This window comes from Rhinichthys klamathensis, unplaced genomic scaffold (assembly GCF_029890125.1).
Source record: "Rhinichthys klamathensis goyatoka isolate OS25496 unplaced genomic scaffold, OSU_Roscu_1.1 h1tg000341l_1, whole genome shotgun sequence".
Lineage (NCBI taxonomy): Eukaryota > Metazoa > Chordata > Actinopteri > Cypriniformes > Leuciscidae > Rhinichthys > Rhinichthys klamathensis.
The window spans coordinates 1699715-1722202 of NW_026606855.1; the positions used below are offsets into that span (position 1 = coordinate 1699715).

The 22488-nt window shown below is 37.7% G+C and overlaps 1 protein-coding gene across 1 annotated transcript; it reads left to right on the forward strand.

Moving 5' to 3' along the window:
* Nucleotides 1-719: 719 nt before the first annotated feature.
* Nucleotides 720-20871, forward strand: hps5 (HPS5 biogenesis of lysosomal organelles complex 2 subunit 2). Its single transcript, XM_056272556.1, has 23 exons — nucleotides 720-878; nucleotides 2024-2139; nucleotides 3269-3379; nucleotides 5222-5286; nucleotides 5375-5567; nucleotides 5908-6038; nucleotides 6755-6985; nucleotides 7069-7140; nucleotides 7288-7376; nucleotides 7837-8015; nucleotides 10846-11004; nucleotides 11507-11663; nucleotides 12549-12660; nucleotides 13057-13203; nucleotides 13299-13367; nucleotides 14210-14763; nucleotides 15817-15937; nucleotides 16394-16543; nucleotides 16686-16805; nucleotides 18366-18479; nucleotides 18560-18666; nucleotides 19574-19922; nucleotides 20532-20871. Exons 2-23 carry the CDS (start codon nucleotides 2035-2037, stop codon nucleotides 20590-20592), a joined length of 3396 nt encoding a protein of 1131 aa, XP_056128531.1. The 5' UTR covers nucleotides 720-878; nucleotides 2024-2034; the 3' UTR covers nucleotides 20593-20871.
* Nucleotides 20872-22488: the final 1617 nt, after the last annotated feature.

Below are 22488 nucleotides of genomic sequence, written 5' to 3' on the forward strand. Positions count from 1 at the left end.
ACTTTGACCAGACATGGTTTGTACCGAATAATGTCTGCTCAAACCGAATTGAGCAGCTTAATGTAAAACAAAGAGATTTTGAGCAACTAAAAATTAAGACTGCACCGTTTCTACAGTAGGCCACTAATCAATTGAAAACCCATTTGCATCATTAAATAAGTTAACTCTTTTTGTATTGGTCTCAGACTCTATGCTGTAATCAATACTGTTGTAGGTTATATTCTCTTCTCATGATCCACCATACAGTTCAGTTAAGTCATTCTGTGCTTGCAGCTAGTGAAGGTTATCTTTATAATACCTTTATAATTCCTACATCTTTATCTGTATATGGTGCTTAAACACATTAATTACAAGGGCGTAAGATGTTTGAGGGTCGAATCTTGGCTATTTTTGCTTTCTGGTGATGGAACAGGCTTTATTCTCCTGGGCGTCTCAAATATCAATCAATACCAACCAGAGATTTTAATGGACCAATGGACCCCGAACTACAGCTGGAACACCTACGCGTCTTTGAGAATCATTTGTTTGTAAAGCAGATATGTTCAAATAATACTTGAATGTTTTTTCTTGCATGATTAGAAGATATTTTAAGTTTTGCCTTTGAGTACATAAAGTTACCTATGTATTTGATAGTAAGTGAGGTCCAAAGGCGCCAGAAATAGGTCCCCGGGCGAGTGTGAATCACTGCGCGTCACAATGAGTCGATCGCTATGGAGAAGTAGCGCCGGTCAGTTTTCAGTCAGCTGTCAAACACACTGCAGGAGGAATTACAGTGGCGAAAAGACACACATGATCGTCACTTTACACACTAAATGATTCATTTTTACTACATTTCTGGAGGTTTCGCAGATTTAAATGCGTCTGGAACTCAGGAGGAGGTAAAATAAACGAGTTTATACATCTTAATTCATGTTTAATACGTTATTGAAATGCTTAAGGTGACATTTAGCAACTCAAATAAGTTCAACTTATTTATTTATAAAACAAATAACGTTTAAAAATGTTTTTGTATATATTGCCTTTAACGTTTAAATGATATAACTAAAGATTTAAGGAAGGAATGACGAGGAGAAGTAGAAACTAAAACGTTGATTGTGAAAGTACCTAAATTTCCAGCTCAGCAGCAACTTTGACCTTAAATAAATTGTTTTTTTAAGACAAAAACTCAAACAAAAATAGATTTAATCGATGTTTATTGCTGTTTTGGCGAGTTTTAAACTCGGATCTCGTGATTGACAGTCATGCTAATCGGCTAACGCGGCGTTTTGATTTATAACTTCTAACTTTGAGATTCACCTTTAACGTTGTGTAGTTTTTCATAAAATTAACTCTTGTAAATATGTGTTCAAAACTAAGCGGAAGTGGTCATATGTGTGTGAGAGTAAGCGTTTTGTCTTTTCTGCTGACTTTCAAATGTGTGAAAAACAAATAAAGAGAATAAAAGTGCCCCAAACTAGATTATATATTACGTTTTTGTTTTATATTTGGTTAGTTTAAGCATCATCTAGTTTATACAGTTTATGTCTGTATATATTGTCCTTCAATGGAACTATTTTTGTGTGGAAAAGCAAAGGAAAATCACTTAAAAATAGAGGAGAGATGCGTGGTAGTCATGCTTTTCCAATTGAATTTCCCTGGAATCATATGACTCTGAGGAAGGCTGTGTCTCAACCTAGTGAGCTCACTGTGCTGCTGCCTATTAAGGGCTCATTTTTAGGCATAATCAGACTCAGAACACACTTATGATGACCAAAAGTGCTGCTGATTTGGCTCTTAAATCACCTGTTTGAATGTTTGTGTACCTGGTAACAATGTTTGCATATATTTTTCTGATTGGTTGCTTGTTAAAACATGCTGTGCATGCATAATCTGCCCAAAGTTGCTGTTTGGAATACACATGATGCCTAAAAAAAATGCATCTATGATATATAGGCTACACCAAAATACTGTCTAGTTAGACAAACATGCCACATTCACTAATGTTTCCCACTAAAAAGCCCATGTTATTGTTGTTTCCTCTCAGGCCGGTGCAGGATGATTCCCGTGGTTCCTGTGGAGTCCTGCACTCATGTCCTGGCAGAGTTTGACTGTCTGGACCCCCTCCTTTCCGCCCTGCGACTGGACTCGGGACGTATCAAAGTAACATACGCACTTACCTACTCAACTACCTCAGCAATTGTGAAAGAGTAGAAGTGTTTATTTGTACAGCTTTTATGGCAACTGTTATCCAAGCTGACCTACCTTTGAGGGAGCTTAATTAAACGTCTTTCAGATTCTGTTCAATTTATCTGATTTCATGCCATAAGAATAATAAAGGGGAATAATTTAGTAGATGAATTAGACAAAACATGTTCGGGTCAAGTAGTTTCACCCCAAAACCAAAAGGAAAACAAATTTTTTTATTAAGAACATTACAATTTTTTTTTTTTTTTTTTGCATTGTGACATCACAGATTATTAGAAATTAAAGAAATGCATACTTTACTTTTATTAATCAAAAACATTACATTTATCAAATGTCATTTACAATGTCACAAAAGATTTCAATTTCATATAAATGCAGTTAAAGAATCCTGAAAAATAACTATTTATATATAATTGTGATTTAAATGTTGCATGTAATATTTTTGAATTTTAATAATGATGGTTATTTTATTGTTTCATTACGTTAATGACATCTGGGTGGCTTAATTGTCATGAAAATTATCTTCATAGCTATTTTCTAAATATTCTGTCATTAATAACTCGCCCTCATGTCGTTCCAAACCCGTACGACTTTTGTTCATCTTCGGAACACAAATGAAGGTATTTTTAATGAAATATGAGAGATTTCTGTCCCTCCATTGACAACTACGCAACTAGCAAGCTTCAAAAAGTTCAGATTGTAAAACTAATCCATATGAATTGAGCGGTTTAGTCCAAATTTTCTAAAGAGACTCGATCGCTTTATATGATGAACAGATTGAATTTTCGATCTCTTTATGAACTTTTTGAAGTGTCAAACTGGTAGTTGTCAATGGAGGGACAGAAATCTCTCACATTTCATTAAAAATATCTTCATTTGTGTTCCGAAGATGAACGAAAGTCTTACGGGTTTGGAACAACATGAGGGTGAGTAATTAATAACAGATTTTCATTTTTGGGTGAACTATCCCATTAAGCAATCAGTAATGTTATATTTCTTTCTTTCTAAATTCAGGACGAAATGTGACCTGTACATTTTGTGAGATTCACTCTAATGCCCTTCTCTGTCTGTCTGTGTCCCGCAGTGCACATGCCTCTCAGTGTCCAAAAAGTGGCTCGCTCTGGGCACGTCTTCCGGAGGACTTCACCTCATTCAGAGAGACGGCTGGAAGCAGAAACTCATCCTCACACACAAAGTACACACAACACAACCCATTTCACAAGTTCCCCTTTAACACAGTTGATGCATAGAACTATCAGCGGTGTTGAAATGCTATTGTACAATGTTATCAAATGTGTGTAATAATCTTTGTGCAGTCTGTAATGGTGTATGCATGCTGTGTTTGCTTCTTCCTGTGTTTTATTGGCACTGTGAAGTAGTTATTGATCACACAGTCATAGTCGGAGTAGTGATGCACTATTTATTGTCGTCTATATCGGTATCATCTTTCACTTACATCATGCTCTGCTTTGACTCACGAAAAGTGTTTTTCAAAGTAGCAAGGAAGCAGGAAGTGTTTAGAGACGAGTGAAAATAGGGACAGAATGTAAAAAAAAGTCCTGCTGATTTCTGTGATGCATCACATAGAGAAACGTTAATGTCCTCGGATGCTCTTTAAAAAAATAAAGATTTATAATATCGGCCATAACAATTTAAGTGTGCATCACTAGCCACGATTCCATTACCTTTAAAAAGCGCAAATTGAAATTGCAATTTGAAAATACGCCCAATGGAAACACGTCAATTTCGCAAAAACTCCCATATTTCGCAAAAAAGTTTTTACGCTCGCATGAGGTGGTTTTTCAGGCAATTCGAAAAAGGAATTTTTTGCAAAACTGCAATGGAAACAGTTTTTTTTTCCGCATTTACAGGTCACCTGTGTACGTAAAAGTTGATAATTCTTTAAAGATTATAAGGTATGTTCGGACAGAAGACGAGACAGTTCTTTATTAAACTCTTAAAAGACAAAAGTAATACGGGAATACAATACTGGATTCTAAACAACAAAGAAATGCAACAATAACAAGAAAAACAAGACCTTGAAGCAGAAATGAGAAACACCAAGTATAAGGGGTTTTCCTTCCCATTAATCCTAGAATGACACACACACTTCTCCTTCGATTAAAAATAATGTCTAGTGCAGCCGTTGCCATGATTTTTGGTACAGTTTATCGCGAAAGGAAAAATGCCGCTTTAGTCGCATAACATCGGTTAATGGAAACGGCGTCATTTCGCAATAGTTTTTTATCGACATTTAGAAAATATCGCAAAATTTTTGCACACATCTGTAATGGAAACGTGGCTAGTGTGTATCTTCTTTGTAGGCTTGCCGCGATAGACGGTGTTGACGGTGTTACCGGTTTTAAGCCCCATCACCGGTGACATCACTTTCCCACCGTGACACCGCGATGTCTTGACTTTTTTAAAGTATTCGTTTTTGCTAAAATATTTATTTGAATTAATTAAAAATAATAATTATCAATTATTTAGTTCAGAAGAGAGCATACATTATAATTAAAAACTGAACTGCGCAGTGCGTGCCAAGAGCCAGTCACGTCACAGATCAGCAAGCATCAGGATTCCATTTAGCACGTGTGGAGATGAGAACGAGTCAAATTACAGAAAAGCAAGATAATGGCGGAATGTGTAATTTATTTAGGCCTGTTTTATTTTCTTATTCGTTAATAAACGTTTTATGGTTCTTATTTGTTTGGGCCCACAGTTTGACGATTTTCAGCCTATGCATGGGGTTATTTTTATTCGTTCGTTATGCTAATAAAAGTTCTGTCTATAAATAAAAGTTTTATTATCAGCGAGCCGAGTTGTTGTTTTTTTGTCCATTCAAGCAATTGACGCTGAATTGCCAATTGACGCTTATTTCGAAAGTGAAAGTATAACGCGCACGCATTTAAAAGCTATTTAACCCCCCCGCCCCGCCCCCCACGGTGACACCGGGATTACCGGTGTTGTGACACGTCGATTAACCGGTGGGAAATTTTCCTCACCGCGGCAACCCTACTTCTTTGTCTTTATTTAGGAAGGCTCAATCACGCAGGTCTCATGCTGCCCCCATGATGAGGACTTCATTGCTGTAGCAACAAGGTATTCATCTTCGCCACGTCTGCCTTTATATGTGCTCCTGGTGTTTGTAGTTGCCAATCTGGATGCTTATGTTGTGTGTGTGCCCCAGTCAGGGGCTGGTGGTGGTGTGGGAGCTGCACTTGGAGAGGCGTGGCCGTCCGGAGCGCGTGTGTGTGTCCTGGGAGCATCGCGGACAGACGGTAACATCTCTGTGCTGGGACACCGTGGCCCTCCGAGTGTTTGCTGGAGATGGCGGGGGAAAAGTGTCCTACGTCCGGGCTGGGTCGTCTAAACTCGGGAAGGTATTAGAGAACTTTTTCACGACGTGTTCATACTGATCCCAAACTTTTGAACGGTAGTGTATTTAATTTAAATAACAATTAGTGATTTTGAATCTATGCTTGTTCAGTTCATCTTTATTAATTTCCCGAAGGCAATTTGGTTGCAGCAAACAAGCATACACATAATACAAAGTCATACACACACACACTACACACACAATAAATAAAATCCATCCTAAAAAGGAATTTACCTTTAGTTTAAAAACTTTACAGCTGAGGGGATAAATTATTTTTTAAACCGATTTGTTTTACTAATCGGAGCTTGTGTGTTTGTTTGTGGTTTGGTTTTGCTTCCAAACAGGGCTCTGCGTTTGTGATCTTCCCAGTTCAGACCATCACCACTTTGGATTCTCGTGTCGTTCAGCTGGGTTACACGGACGGACACTTGATGGTCTCGTCTCTCAGCCGCTGCTACCTGTGTGACACAGAAAGGTGTGTGTTGGCAGGAAACATAGACGTCCCTTTACCCACAATTAGTTAAAAAAAACTATTTGTTCACTTTGAATTCTTGACGCAAATGTATGAATTGGCGTCTTTATTTGATCAAATTTATCATATCAAATATTGATATCACATTTCCCCATGTCCTCATACCATAACTTAGATTAAATGTATATCAAATGTAAAAAAAAGAACATTTCTTGATTTGTTTTCTTGGTCTGCTAAAATAGGTTTTCATACTTGAATGTTCAATAAACACATTCTTTTCCCCAAATTCTCCATTGTTGCTGCTCCTCTCTTCCAAGCCCCTCCTTTCTGAAAAGCACAGTGTGCTTTGATTGGTCGGCTGGTGTGTTGTGATTAGCCCCTTACCATAACAGCCAGTTTCAACACATTACTGACTAACTCAACCAGGCCCCGCCCCTTTATCCTGCGAATTAATTATTTAAATGAGGAATATTGTGACGTGTTCGTTCCTGAAACTACAATGGAGGTGTTTCAAGGAGTTCAGAAACAGTGACACTGATATAGAGAATAACTCCCACTGGAGGGACTTTGTGCTTTGTAGAACTTTTTCATGCTCAAACACCAATATTACACATGAAAGAAAGATGAAAATGTTTAAAAAAGCACAATAGGACCCTTTTAATGCATACACATATTTTTAAGAAATAAATTCAGTCTGTTCCTGTTTCTCTTTCTCTCAGGGAGAAGTTCTGGCGTGTGGGTAATAAAGAGCGAGACGGAGAGTTTGGGGCGTGTTTTCTCCTGCAGGGTCAGCGGGGTCAGGGGGGTCAAGGGGGGGGTCCTCCTGCCCTGCTGTACTGCGCCCGGCCCGGCTCACGCATATGGGAGTCCAGCTTCAGTGGAGAAGTCCTGAGCACACACCAGTTCAAACAGCTGCTGGCCTGCCCACCGCTGCCCCTCGTCTCTTACAAGTGTGTGTTTGTGTGTTTAACACTTACTTGTGACATAAATTTGGCCCTTAGTTCGTATTTATTTATACATGTCTTGTGTTCAGGAATGAGCCTCATTTCAATCCCGCACAGACGAGTCCACAATCTCTGGCTTTCCCAAGACTCCTTCAGTTTGGGTAACCACTTCTTGTATTAAAATAACACATGACCTCTTTGGTAAAGACACAGTATTTCATATCTGCGGTGTGTATTATGATTACAAAGATAACGTCTCAGGTTTGAAACGGTTTTGGTGTTAATATTTGACTTTTTGTGTTTCTTAGTGAGCAAAATCTGCTCACCTGGACGGATTCTGCCATCTACATCTTCACCCCTCACAGTGGTCAGGTTCTGCTGTGGACAGAGGTCAAAGGTGAGAGGTCATGAGAGTGACGAATGCACAAAAGTATATTCACTCCAAAATATACTTTAAAAAAAAAACATTGTATTACCTCTTTTATAATATTATAGCTCATGTTTCATCTTCCTAAAAATATTTATTATAAAAGTAACATTTATTATAAAATTAATTGTTATATAATTATGGTAATAAATAAATATTAATAATATAAAATCACCCAATTGACAAAAAAACATACAAATATATTTAAAAATTTATGGGAAAAAGTAATTTATTTTTGTTATTTTTACAATTTTATCTTTTTATATACCGGTTTGTATTATTTTAATATTAGTTTACTAATATATATTAGTAAAAAACATTTTTTTAAATATATATATATATAAAAAGTATACACTTTAAATATATATTATTTGACCATTTTGATCATTTTACGGCACTTGAATCCATATCTGTCTTCCTCCCCCTATAGATGTGGTGGAGATTTCAGTTTTCCGTAACGAGGTGTTTTGTCTCCATGGTGACGGACGTTTGTCTCACCTGTTGCTGGTGTCACCTGAGCGCTGTGTGGAGCGGCTGATGAAGAGGGAGAACTGGACGCTCGCCGCCACCGTCTGCTGCATGTTCCAGCATACCGTTATTACATCCAGGGTACGCACTAACAAGAACACATTTAACACGCATTTTACTGTTTTACACACTAGTTTAAGAAAGAGGTAGTATATACTGTTCAGTGTGCGTTAAATATTACGCTAGTGCTTCATTCCAAAAATAGTCTCTCCCTGCGTCTCAATGTTCATACTATCTATCCTAAACACTATGTGAGATTAAAATAAGTGTGTCCCAAAGCATAGTATGTTAAAAAGAGGATGGATCCGTGTTTATTATAACAGCTAATATTACCCACAACCCATTGCGCTTTGGAGGAGGAACTACAAACACGAGTAAAAAGTGTTTAAAAACTACAAAACATGGCGGATATGCGCGACCGACGGTGAGAGGTTCAGATAAAGGTTTGAGTGACTAATCAAAGTTTAACCTGATAAAGAAATATTTATATTCCATCTGCAATAACAATGTGGACTTTTATAAAGATCTGTTCGGCCATTAACTTTTAAATGCATCATTATACATTAATATGAGGAGAGTCTCCGCATGAAAGACACGCGACTGCTGATCAACGTGCTTCTGCATTTCTCTCTGATACAGTAGGAAATTAAATTAAATGAAATGTGGAGGATTTAAACTGTGATAAGATGATTGACAGGCCAGTTTACTGTGACAGGACGTGACAGAGAGCGATCGTTAAAGACGCAATTGTATGACGTGATAGTAGTGATGCACCGATGTGAAAATTGTGGCTGATACCGATAACCGATATTAATATTGCTGTTATGGCCGATACCGATATTTACCGATGTCGATATCTCTGTATAGAAAACACATAGCGAGGATTAGGGCTGCACGATATTGGTAAAAAATGACATTGCGATATTTTATTTTTCTGCAATATATATTGCGATATAAAAACAATTTCACCAGATGACTTGAATGGTTTTGTCATGGAGTAAATCCGCATAGAAACTAATATTAATAGAATGTGAACTAATGTAGTTAACTAGACTTTAATAAATTGAACCTTATTGTAAAGTGTTTCCGATTTATGGGTCTCATTCATGAAACATTCGTAAATATACGAGTAAATATGCGAGTGATTTGCGCGTAAAGAGACCTTCCCGAAAACTCTTCTCCTGATTCACAAATACTTCGCAAACGTCAGATGTGATAGTGAAATGTGTGTGTGTGTGTTAATGAATTCCAATCAGTCGGAAATGGGACGCGCGTGCACGTTCATTCTCAATTACCATAAATCCCGCCCATTAAATCCGACTGACAGCTATATATGGGCATCATATTATGACATGAATGCGAATGAAAAAAAAAAATTCTCAGATGCAGAAATTGAAGTTTTATTATCAGAAGTTCATTCAAAACGCCACATTTTATTTTCAAGCGTCCATATAGTGGCGTATCGGGTCCTAAAAAAAAGGAAGCTTGGCAGCATTACAGATGCAGTTACTGGAGTTTCATCTGTTAATCAAACATTCCCAGAAGTGAGAAGAAAAAGGTTCGACATTAAGCTTGAGAGCAAAAAACGAATTAGTTCACTTCGGAAAAATAGTATTCAAACTGGAGAAGGACCACCATCGCAGATGCTATTACTGGCTCTCATGATAAGAAAAAACGTATGTAATTACTATATATAATATTTTTGCAAAATGCTGTGCAAATATGTACCCGATTAAGGTGAATTAAAATGCAGGCTTAGTTATTAATGAGCAAAACGTTCGGGTGTTAAGCGCACTATTTACGCGTGGCTGGGAGCTGGTGTAGATTTCTTGTGTACCAACTTACATTTGGAAAATACGAACATTTTAATGATTCCGAAAATTTACGCCAGAACCACTTTACACACGATTTACACAAAAATTCGTTCTGCTCGTGTTTCATGAATGAGACCCTATGTCTCTTGAGTTCAGTCAGTGTTGGACAGATCAGTTGTTTTAACCGTTCATTAAAGTGAATCGTTTCAAAGGAGTCATCAGTTCGCGAATCAGACGAGTCATTAACGGACCACGGCACACGTTGTGTGATTATCCAGGCAGTTTCGGACATCGCACAAGATTTGTCTCAACACAGAAAACATTTCATCACTAGATAGATTTTTTGTTTTTGTTTATTGAAAGTGTGGTTTATGTCATCTGAATGTGTGGAAAGCTTTTCAGAGAAGATAAGGCCATGTTATTTTAGCACAATTCACAACCAGTGGTAGTTCAGAAAAAAAAACTTCGGTCTTCCGACCTTTTACCATCGTGTATTCTCAAAGATATTCGGTCAACTCAATTCATTAATATGCGCGAGGGAGAGAGAGAGCAAGACCGTTTGAAGATGGTGAGAGTGCGCGCGACCGGGGCTTTCACTCTCTCTGCTCGTTCTCTCAGTTAAACAAGCGCAGCAGTCAGTCATCTACATCACTCACCGGTCAAATAAGGCTTTGGCGGGACAAAAATACGCCGTAAGGCTGACAGAAAATAGCGCGCAAGTTCCAGTCTTCTTGCGCTTGATGTTTAAACTGACAGGACTTGCGCTCGTAATGTATGCGCTCGTGCAAAAACAAACATCCCCGCCCCCGCACTCACATCTACACACACGTCAAATACACAGGAATGATTATCGGGCTGTTCACATCGGCCCTGATTTGACATCGGAACGATACCGATGTGTAAAAAATTGTCCATATCGACTGATATTATATCGGCGGCCTGTATATCGTGCACCACTGCGTGATAGTATATGCCAAAGCTTGTGTACTCTTGCTACACACTCAAAAGTATCTACTTTTTCTTCACAAAAAGAGTACATACTTTTAGGGTGTAGTATTAGTAGGCGAATTTATTACATCTCTTCTGTATTTCTTCAGGCCAGGAAGTCCCTCCCCATTGATCGACTTGAGCATCTCAAGGCTCAGCTAACTTCCGCCTCCCAGCAGCAGCTGATTGGTCAGCTGGAGGAAGTGATCAGCAAACTGGAGCCACTGGACTCGGCCTGCAGCAGCCGCAGAAGCAGCATTTCCTCGCACGTGAGTGCAAAAACACACAGACATTTGTGACCCTGGACCACAAAACCAGTCTCAAGTCGCACGGGTATATTTGTGGCAATAGCCAACAATATATCGTATGGGTCAAAATTATCGAATTTATCTTTTATGCCTAAAATCAGTAGGATATTAAGTAAAGATCATATTCCATGAAGAAATTCCGTAAATATATTAAAGAATATATATATTTTTGTGAGTGAATGCAGCACAAATGTGAACATAAATGCACAACTTTAAAGGTGATTTTCTCAATGTTTCCATTTTTTTGCACCCTCAGATTCCAGATTTTCAAATAGTTTTTTATTTGCCTAATATTGTCCTATCCTAACAAACCATACATCAATGGAAAGATTATTTATTCCACTTTCATATTATGTATAAATCTCAATTTCATAAAATCGACCCATGTGACTGGTTTTGTGGTCCAGGGTCACATATGTATAGAGACACATTTTTAAAATGCTAAATGACTCTTCCTACGCAGGAGAGCTTTAACGTTCTGGACTGCGGCATCTACCGCGTCATCAGCCGAAGAGGCAGCCAATCAGATGATGACGCCAGCTCCCTCGCCAACCAATCGATGCTTGAGGAGGAGCGGCTGAAGGAGTTCAATTTCACTGAGGAAGAGCAGGTGGACAATGGTGAGACAGAGAGAGATCGATTTCAAAACTAAAAGGGAAGTAGTAAGAGTTCGGCTCTCTCAGTGGGAATTCCTTGTCTGAATACAAGAAGTAATCCACTCACATTTCACTAACGACCAGAAAGGGACTTTCTTCAACACATAACTATTTAGCTTGTAAAACTACACAGAAACTGTAACACTGTGTCTTAAAGCAACCAATTTGACATATTTCAGAGTAATTTGACATATTTCAGAGTGAGCAAGGAAATTCAACAAGTTATAAAAATGTAAAGTGGGACTTCATTTTATCTACTGTGACATCAGCCAAAAAGGAAAGCCATTTTAGAGGCAGAGCATACTCTTATTATTTTGCATTTGGAATAACATGCATGGATGAATCATGGAGAATAATAACACCAGGAACATGTATTAAGATAGTAAATAAGAGTAATTTTTGCATCTACATTATGCAACAAACTCAGCCAATCAGAATTGATCTTTAATAACAAATTTCATGTTCAATAAAGGGAACCAATGTGATTCACCTGCGTGCAGAGCTATCGACCAAAATAAAAACCAAGCGACTGACAAATATTGCAGTTTACACTTATGACAAAAAAAATGAATTTTTAAATGGTTTTATAGTAGTAATTGTATGTCAGTGTGTTGTATGTCAAATATTTTGCAATAAAATACACTAAAAACATCAGTGAGCAGCAGTTTAATCATTTATCTGGTGTTTTGAACACTTAGATTATCTTTTTCTGATCAGTAATGTGATGAATCAGTTATTATTTGCTTTATTCCGTGCTTTCACTTAATTGTTTCCACATCTTCTGACTTTATTCTCATTCTCTTCATTCATCTCTCTATCATTTCAACTCCTCCTTTTGCTATCCTGAAGACTCTCAGTCTGTGCGTGGAGAGGGCGACAGGTCAGACCTCGGCTTGCAGTTTCTGCCTCTGTCTTTCCGCTCAAAACCCCCACGAGTCGCCCTGCAGGCTGTTCGAGACAGGTACACACACACACACACACACTCTTACCACATAAACCACATAAATTCCCCCTTTTTTCAGTGTAATTTCATTTCCTCTTAAATTTCACACCAGACACAGTCTGATTGGCTGGCTCATAAGGAAGCTCTAATGCTCATTAAAATGCAGCTGCTGATACCCAGGTTATTTTTAAAACTGTAACTTCCTGTTTTGTCGTTGTGTCACATATGTCCTTGACACATTCTCTCATTTTACGCGCATGATTGGCGAGGTTACCAATTATTTCTCCTTCTCTTTGTTTTTTTATGTATGCGGACGTTGTTTATTTGAAAACCAGCTGCTTATGTTTTGGACTGTCATTGCTGAGCTTGGTTATGATTGTAAGAGATTTATAATTGTAAATTTGTGTATGTCAGTGTCTCTAGCTTTGTGAAAAAGACGACCGAGAAGATCAACACGCTTCAGATGAACTCAGACCTATGGCCTCGGCCCGACCTCAGGGAAGGCGTTCAAGGAGAGGTCACGGCCACAGCGACTCCTCTTCCAGAGGAAGGCGAGCATGAGTGAGTGTGTTAATGTTGTGTGACTGCTGCTATTGATGGTTTTATGTAGTTACATTGTTTGTATTGTGGTTTTTGATTGTCTCTCTCTCCATAAGAATGAACGCTGAGCAGTCCAGCTCGGAGTCTGAGCTGCAGGAGTTGAGAGCCGCCACAAAGAAAGCCATGTGAGTTGCTTCCTACTGCTCCAGACAGATCAACTATACGCTAATGATTAATGAATGTTTACATATTAATGAGAGATGGAATTATGTAAGATCAGCAATGATGAATTATATTGTTAAAATGCATAACAATATAATGCATCACGGTTTCCAGACAAATGAAGCAGCATAACACTGATAATAATAATAATGTGTTTATTGAGCATCAAATCAGCATATTAGAGTCATTTCTGAAGGATCATGTGACACTGAAGACTGGAGTAATAATGCTGAAAATTCAGCTTTGATCACAGGAATAAATTACATTTTAACATATTATCCACATAGAAAACAGTTGTTTTAAATTGTAATATTTACAAAATATAGTAACATTTCACAATATAACAGAGTTATACATAAAAAACATTACTAACCCAAAACTTTGCAGTCAATAATTAATGTTCTTTTATAAGTTCTTTCTCAAGATTTTTGTTTAAAACACATTAATGCATAAGGGAAATTATGTATTTTATATGCACCATTTTTTCAAGTTTTTCCACAGTGCTTTTTAGCCTTTTGCTGTTCATTTTTAATAGACCTGCGTTGTGACCAAGGATTTTTATTCAGATTAATATATATTTATATATATATATATATATATTCAAATGTAGTCTCTCAATTAATGTGAAACCATAAATTGCATCTATAATAATTAAAATAAACATTTTGCAAGTTCTTTAAAATATTTTTAGATAAATTGTAGCGTGTCAGAAATGACTCCAGAAATGACTAAACAATCACTGTAGTTGCTGATCCTTTTACTGCACTCTGAACTGCTATTAGAGTTGATATGTGTTCTGTTACAGCTCTCAAATCCAGAACCCCATGGTTTTACTGGACCCCGTCTGTCTCAGCGATGTGCTCCAAGACTGGGCCCCGGTTCTGGAGAGGGTTCTGGGTCCGGAGGATCACAGCGTACCTAGAGAAATAACTCATCTAGAGGAGGAAGAGCTTGTTTCATCAATGTCCTGCTGCGTCGTGGTTCAGCCAGAGATCTTAACAGCGCCGTCTACTAACCTGGATGAATCCGCAACCCTCACTGAAGAAGAGGACCTTGGAGAGACCATCCCTTGTTCCACTGCCCCAGTCAGAGCGTCATTCCCACCTCTTGCTAACCATGTTGAATTAATCCAGCTGTTTTCCCCCAAACCTCTGCCCCCTGACCTCCAGGCTGACCTCTCACAGCTGGCCTGTCTTTATCTGGAGATGGGCTGCCCCGGTAGAGGAGGGGTCGGAAGTGTGTGTGTGTTCCTGAGGAGGTTCTTCTTCCTGTTGGACCAGGAGAGAGTGAGGAAGATGTGTATGCTGAGATACAGAGAGCACCGAGAGGTGCTGAAGGCATACATCGCTGGCATGCTGGGTACGTTTTCACAAAAATGAATAGTAACTGTTATAATAAACCTGCTTTTTATTGCAATTCTGCTAAGGCAAGGGAAAGACACTACAGGGGGAAAAAACATTATATTTGGCTTTTTATAAGAGTACTGGAAATAATACATCTAAAATACACCTTTAATTAAGTGTAGGGCTGTCAAATGATTAATCGTGATTAATCACATCCAAAATAAAGTTTTTTTTACATAATATATGTGGGTGCACTGTGCATAATTATTTTATATATATAAATACACACACATGCTTGTATATATTTAAGAAATATTTTCAAGTATATACTGTATATAGATTTATATATAATTTATATTATATATAAATATAAATAATTTATATATAAATAATATTTTTTTTCTTAAATATACATGCATGTGTGTGTATTTATATATATAGAAAATAATTATACACAGTGCACCCACAAATATTATGTAAAAAAAACTTTTATTTTGGATGTGATTAATCACGATTAATCATTTGACAGCCTTAATTAAGTGTTTCTTTTATTGCATCTATTTGCACCTGTAGATTTCAATCACAATACCTATTTTAATTTTTTTCTCAGAAATCTCCACTTCAGCAGCTTTACATACACCAAACTTTACAGTTTAATTCCTATCTATATTCTAAGGGTTTTAACGGAAGGCTGATTTTCCTAAAAACATGATGAAATTGTTTTGTTTCTGGCAGTTGACAGTATTTTATGATTTATGGAGTGATAAAAAGAGAAATCCCAAATATGTCAATGTAATATGTTAACAAAATGAAAAAGTAATTTTGAATCCAGTGTTCAGATTTATGGTCTGGAAATATATACATAATTATTGCATATTAAATTAGGGAATGCCTAATTTGCATATTTAAACATAATTTCAGGAAACCTGTAATAAAAAAATGTTTGCAATTCTTAATCAACTTGAACTTGAAAGTATGGTGATATCATTATTGTACTGTATATTTTCACCCTTTTCATCTGAGGTGTCATGCCTTAATATTAATATTACCAATCTGTGGCGGGTGGTAGAGTTCACTCAGGCCAGCAAGGTGGTGGAAGTGATTCAGAAGGGCGACCTGTTAAAGTCTCTGCGCAGTCTGAGAGAACTGCAGCCCTGGAACACACCTCTGCTCCTCTCACACCTGTACAGGTGAGTTTACATCACTTAGAGCAAAACATACACTTAAGGTGATGATACACATTTTTGAGCAATGTTGCAGGGCAATCTTGCCGAGCGAATGTTGCTTGGGCACTTTCCCATTGAAAATGGGCAATACATTTCTATTTGGATAATTTAGATCGGTCGTGGGCCCTGTGTCTCATCTGGTTGCCCGTTAACGGCAACATTGCTCAAAAAGTTTCCCTGTGTATCATTATCACCTTTAGTATCTATATATGATCAATATGGTCACCTGCAAAGGTGTGAATACATCATTTTGTACTTATTTATTATTTATTTATTTTGTGTAGTTTTGAGTATTTGAATGTATGTGTTAAGTGTTATATGTGAAGCACCATGACAGTTTCAATGAATTGCCCCATGGGGATTAATAAAGCTCTAAAGTAACTATTTATATTGAATGTAATGTTTGCTTTCTTTCTGTAGACTCTATGAGAAGCACGGGGAGGTGGCCGTTCGTGCCTACCCGCAGTTCTATCCCACAATCCTCCCCTCTGACATCATGGCAATGGCTTTACCCAGCCACTTCCTGCCTTATCTGGACAATCTGGTCCAATCACGAGCCGAGCAGCAGCGGTACGGCCGTGTTACATTTATACAATGTTTTACAATGTGTGTTAGTCATGATTGTGTAAGTGTCATTTTTACACTGTGATATTGTATTCTTGTTTTTGAACATATAAAATAATCTATATACATTTTTTTTGTCATCTCCCAGGTTGTCTTTCTTGGGTTCTCTTCTCCAGCCAGAAACTCTGCGACAGGATTGGCTGGAACTGGCGTTATCCCATGATGCCCCACTAAGGGATGACACACTCACTCCTGACGGACAGCCCAGGTACACAAAACGATTTTTGTCTGTAAAACAAATGTTGTCCCCAAAAAAATTATGCACTGAAAGTTTATATGTATGTATATATATTAGGGGTGTAACGATATTTGAACCGAACCGAAAAACCGCGATACACCACCCACGATACGTATCGCGATACTCTCATGGCGAACCGAACACGCCCTGCTGCCCCGCCCAGCCCCGGCTCATTGCACCTCATGTGTTATGTGTACACTACACAACGAATACAGGGCTGTTGCCTAACCACCATTAACCACATATAATCGCAATAAGCTCAGTGTTTTGTTACTTTTGATAATAAGCAAGGTGTAATCTTTCAAATTATGTCTATTTGATCACGAAATGCAAACAATAAATGCCGTTTTGGCGCTCTTAGATGTGGCGTGACAGATATCACTGTATGCATGCGGCAGCGCGGAGCGCGATCATCTCTTCCTCAGTTACAGAATAAACATGAATGGACACCCGAAGGTATGTTGAAAGATACAGTATACTTACTGAAAGGCATCATAACTCGTGTAAACACTCAATCAGTGTTTCAACAGCGGAAATACGTCAATAAAACGCTTAGTTTTTCACATAGCTTTATATTTACCTCAGGCAAGTCCATCAGTGTCCACAGCTTGCTGGTTTGCTAACTCTTTCACTAAATAAATGCTATATATTAGCCTATATATTATATTTTACTTAACCTGTTTATGATATCTTGATTATTTAATGTATGTTTAAAATAGTTGTCATGAAAATAACAGCAACTGTGTAAATTATTATATAACAATAACAAATTAGAGTAAAAACATGTTAATGCAAAAATTGCCTTATGTGCAGTTTAAATGTTTCCAACAATTTATTATTTGAGTGTTGATTATTATTATATCATTTAGGCTAAAAGTCTAGGCTCTGTTGTTAAGCTTTAATGTTATAGTAATGTGCAAGTAAGGGCTGTAGTTTACAGCATTAGCAGATCATTTTGTTATCCTTGAGAAACGTTTACTTGTAATTGAATTAATTTAAAGACAAGGACACAATTTGTTCATTAAAGCACTGTTTAATAAAAAATAAAAGCAATTTTAGCTTTCTAAACCCCCCCACCCCACCGAAATGAACCGAACCGAACCGAGACCTCAAAACCGTGGGACGAACCGAACCGTCAGGTTTGTGTATCGTTACACCCCTAATATATATATATATATATTGTACTCTATAATGTCTCTCTCTCTCTCTCTCTCTCTCTCTCTCTTTCTCTCTCTCTCTCTATATATATATTCTATGGCCTGGTTTCACAGACAGGGCTTAGACTAAGCCAAGGCCTAATTTCAATTAGGACTTCTAATTAGCTTTTATAAACATGTCTTAGAATAAAACATTACTGGTGTGCCTCTTGAGACAAAACAATGACACTGACATATTTTAAATTGCTTTCAGTTAAAACAGCTTAAACATGCATTTTAGTCTGGGACTAGACTCAAGCCTTGTCTGTGAAACGGGGAGTAAATATTTTATATTCCTACTTCGCTGATTATTATATTGTCTCCTGTGCTGTAGGTGGCACTCTCATTTCTTCAGCTGGGGTTATGGGCGTCTGCTGTCTCTGCTGATCCGCTTGCCTGCTGATCTGACCTCCAAACAGAAGATGCTGGAGATGTGTAAAACTCAAGGGTGAGTGTGGAATTCGAATGGATAGAATTCAATCAAAATGGGTAGTTGTATAAACTGTGACTGTGTTATTTGTCTCTCAGGTATTGGATGGGTTACCTGTACCTGTGCAGAGAGTTGCAGCGGCGAGCAGAGGCTTTCAGCGCCATCTGCAGACTGGATGACATGACGCTTCTAGAGGAGGATGATGGTAAATCAATCACAGATACTCAAAACTGTCTTTTAGATGAACAGATGAAGAGAGACTGTCAATACAAAGTCTAATTCGCTAACCAAGAACTGTCTGTCTGATAACTTAGTTCCTGTCCACACTAACACGGGTATTTTCAAAACCGCAGCAAACACAGTATCCGGTCACTAAAACCAAACTTTTTTGAAAACTCCTGCCAGTGTGAAGGTTTTTTAGAAACTCCGGTTGCAGTGTTGTCATGTAGACTGTAAAACCGTGGGAGATTTTGGCTTGTAAGTCAGAACAGGAACGGTAATAACCTTTTTTCCAGGTTTCTGATTGGCCAACATGGCTTTACGGTTAGGGTTATATCGCCACCTGTTGGTTTGTAATGCTCTTGACGGAGCTTAATAGCGTTTTTTTGCGTTTTCATGTGGACGCCGTTTTTTTTTTTTTTACGAAAAAAGGAAAAAATATGTTTATAAAAATACGTGTGGACTAGGCCTTAAATAACCCATGAATCAGTTCTGCAGCATTTATTCCATATCTAAGGAGCTGTTAACACGATACCCTTTTCAACTAAAATCGTAAAACTTTTTATGCAATATCTAGGTGGTTGTTTCACACGACAACAGCCTTTTGGGTGCCTGAAAACGGTCTCAGTGTAAACAACAAAAACGTAAATCTCTGAAGACGATGACGTCACGCACATGCGTATTACGTGTTCAGTCTATAGTGGTTCATCGCCATCTAACGGCCTGGCAGCAGAATACAGCGTTTTTAGTCGTTTTCGTGGATCCGTGTGAATGGGGATCGTTTTGACAATGGTGTCGTCTGTACGTGGAAAACTCAAAGGAAAAACGGCAGTTTTAAACATATCGTTGTCGTGTGAACTCACCCTAAAATATCGCTTTTTGTCTTTCTGTAGGTATTGTTCCTCAGTCTCTTGATGAGTGGGTTTTGCTACTCCAGCTCTCACAGCAAATCAGTTCAGTCGATGAAGTGCCGCCCACTTCATCTCTGCCCAGCAGCACCAATGGATCCTGTTCAGACGACACTAGCAGTAATGGCACGAGTGATGGTTCCTCTGACCTATCAAACAGTTCAAATGACTGGAGCATTCGGGTCAGCCCAGAGAACATCATCCTGCGTCTGGTCAAAGTCTTCGGGCCGGACCAGGCCCTGGCGGCCCTCCAGGAACGCGGGATACAGGTGGACCTCAGTTCACGCTCCACGCTGGTCTGTGATCTGCTGCGTATGGCTGAGAAGCGGCAAAGGTGAGAGCATGAAAAACAGTAGTATGCAGTATAGTCAACATTTGAAGTGGATCAAAACCTTTCATCAAAGTCATGCATGAATTTTGAACAAAACCCCTTCTTGTCTTAGGACAACTTTGATTAGCTTTTTTGATCCACTTCAAATGTTAAGTAATGTAGTTTTGAGTTAGCAGTTCGCTAGTATTCCATGCAGAACACACTGATTATAAAAACTAGTAGTTTGTGTGCAGTATATACTGCAAAGTATGCTATTCGTTCATTCTGAACATATTTATTGAATTCGGAATAAAAAACTAGCATTGTACTATGACTATTTCTGCCAGATAAAGATATTTAAAAAATAGTAAGAGTAGTATGGTTGTATGCTATTTCTAATTTAAACATTGTTTTGGAAAATAGTAGGCAGTCTACAGTTATACTTTGCATTATGCCAATAATCCATTCCCATGTAATTGGTTTTGGAAAATAGTAGACAGCGAAGTATGATAATATACCCTTCCGTTTTTGAAAAATAGTAGGCAGTGTAAATAGCAAGCAGAATGATAGTATTTTATTATATGCCATTTAAAAAAAATTGTTCTCATGCATTTTCTCTCACTGTCCTTTTAGAGCACTGATTCAGACCATGTTGGAGCGCTGTGACCGGTTTCTGTGGTCTCAGCACGCTTGAGACCCCGTGTCCGGCCGATCTCTGCGTATGCCTCCAGAAGCCCGTGCTGCTCTCAGTATGGACACACTGCACTCTCTGTGGTCATTAAACCACTGCTCTGGGATCAGCTCTGCATGGCTGTTTCTAGATCAGATCATCTCAGGTCACTGGACCTTTTCAGTCACAGTCTAACACAGATTCCAGTCCGTTGCTTTTTCGCACCAGCACTTATATGACTCTATTGATGGAAGTGCTGCGTTGGTGTCACATGACTCTAAACTGTTCTTCAGTATTTCGTCAACTGTTCTTCAGTATTTCGTCTCCTGTTTCCAATTTAGCTATTTAATAAGGTGTTGACAGTACTAACAATGGGCCTTTTTAATGAAATATCATTCAAAAATCCATTTGTACATAAATTATCCTATTGAATTGATGCAACAATTTATGTAAAGATGCTTCTAGATTCTATATCCGATCTGCATTATTGTTTTCCATATTTATATGAGGATTATATATATACAATATTCCTTAAATAGATATGGAAAATAAATAAATGCATATTTATCTATTTAACTGTCTTAATGTGATTTTCATCTGCAAGTATTTGAGAACAAACATGGGCCTTATCAAACAAAAGAAAAACTAACAGACTTGTGTTCTTTTAACAGAGATAATTATAAATACATGTGAATGTATGAACTAAAGCTTTTTGTAACTAATGCCATCTGGTTTATCAGGCTGCTCTTAATGAAAAGCACAATAAATATGAGTATCATGTTAATTTATAATCGTGTATAAAGTATCCCTTTAAATGCACAAATCAGTATCTCTTTCGCTCTTCATGCAAACGAATATCATTTATAATTTATAGAGACTACTAGCAATAATTTAAAGTGATTTTATTCACAGTGACACTAGATTTGAATGGAAGCTTGTTTCCACCAGAATGTAAAATAATAAAAAAGGTAATTGCGACTTTTTATCTAAAAATTCTGACTTTTTCTCACAATTGCGTGTTATAAAGTCAGAATTGCGAGATATAAAGTCAGGATTGCGTGATATAAAGTCAGGATTGCGTGATATAAAGTCAGAATTGCGAGATATAAAGTCAGAATTGCGAGATATAAAGTCAGGATTGCGTGATATAAAGTCAGAATTGCGAGATATAAAGTCAGAATTGCGAGATATAAAGTCAGAATTGCGAGATATAAAGTCAGAATTGCGTGATGTAAAGTCAGAATTCCGAGATATAAAGTCAGAATTCCGAGATATAAAGTCAGAATTGCGGGATATAAAGTCAGAATTGCGAGATATAAAGTCAGAATTGCGGGATATAAAGTCAGAATTGCGAGATATAAAGTCAGAATTGCGAGATATAAAGTCAGAATTGCGGGATATAAAGTCAGAATTGCGTGATATAAAGTCAGGATTGCGTGATATAAAGTCAGAATTGCGTGATATAAAGTCAGGATTGCGTGATATAAAGTGGATTGCGTGATATAAAGTCAGGATTGCGTGATATAAAGTCAGGATTGCGTGATATAAAGTCAGAATTGCGGGATATAAAGTCAGAATTGCGTGATATAAAGTCAGGATTGCGTGATATAAAGTCAGAATTGCGTGATATAAAGTCAGGATTGCGTGATATAAAGTCAGGATTGCGTGATATAAAGTCAGAATTGCGTGATATAAAGTCAGGATTGCGTGATATAAAGTGGATTGCGTGATATAAAGTCAGGATTGCGTGATATAAAGTCAGGATTGCGTGATATAAAGTCAGAATTGCGGGATATAAAGTCAGAATTGCGTGATATAAAGTCAGGATTGCGTGATATAAAGTCAGAATTGCGTGATATAAAGTCAGAATTGCGTGATATAAAGTCAGGATTGCGAGATATAAAGTCAGAATTGCGAGAT

Coding starts and splice junctions, on each gene's coding strand:
- hps5 (XM_056272556.1), top strand. CDS start 2,035: ATGATTCCCGTGGTTCCTGTGGAGTCCTGCACTCATGTCCTGGCAGAG. Junction 6,986..7,068: donor CTGCCCCTCGTCTCTTACAA/GTGTGTGTTTGT, acceptor TCTTGTGTTCAG/GAATGAGCCTCATTTCAATC. Junction 11,005..11,506: donor GAAGCAGCATTTCCTCGCAC/GTGAGTGCAAAA, acceptor CTTCCTACGCAG/GAGAGCTTTAACGTTCTGGA.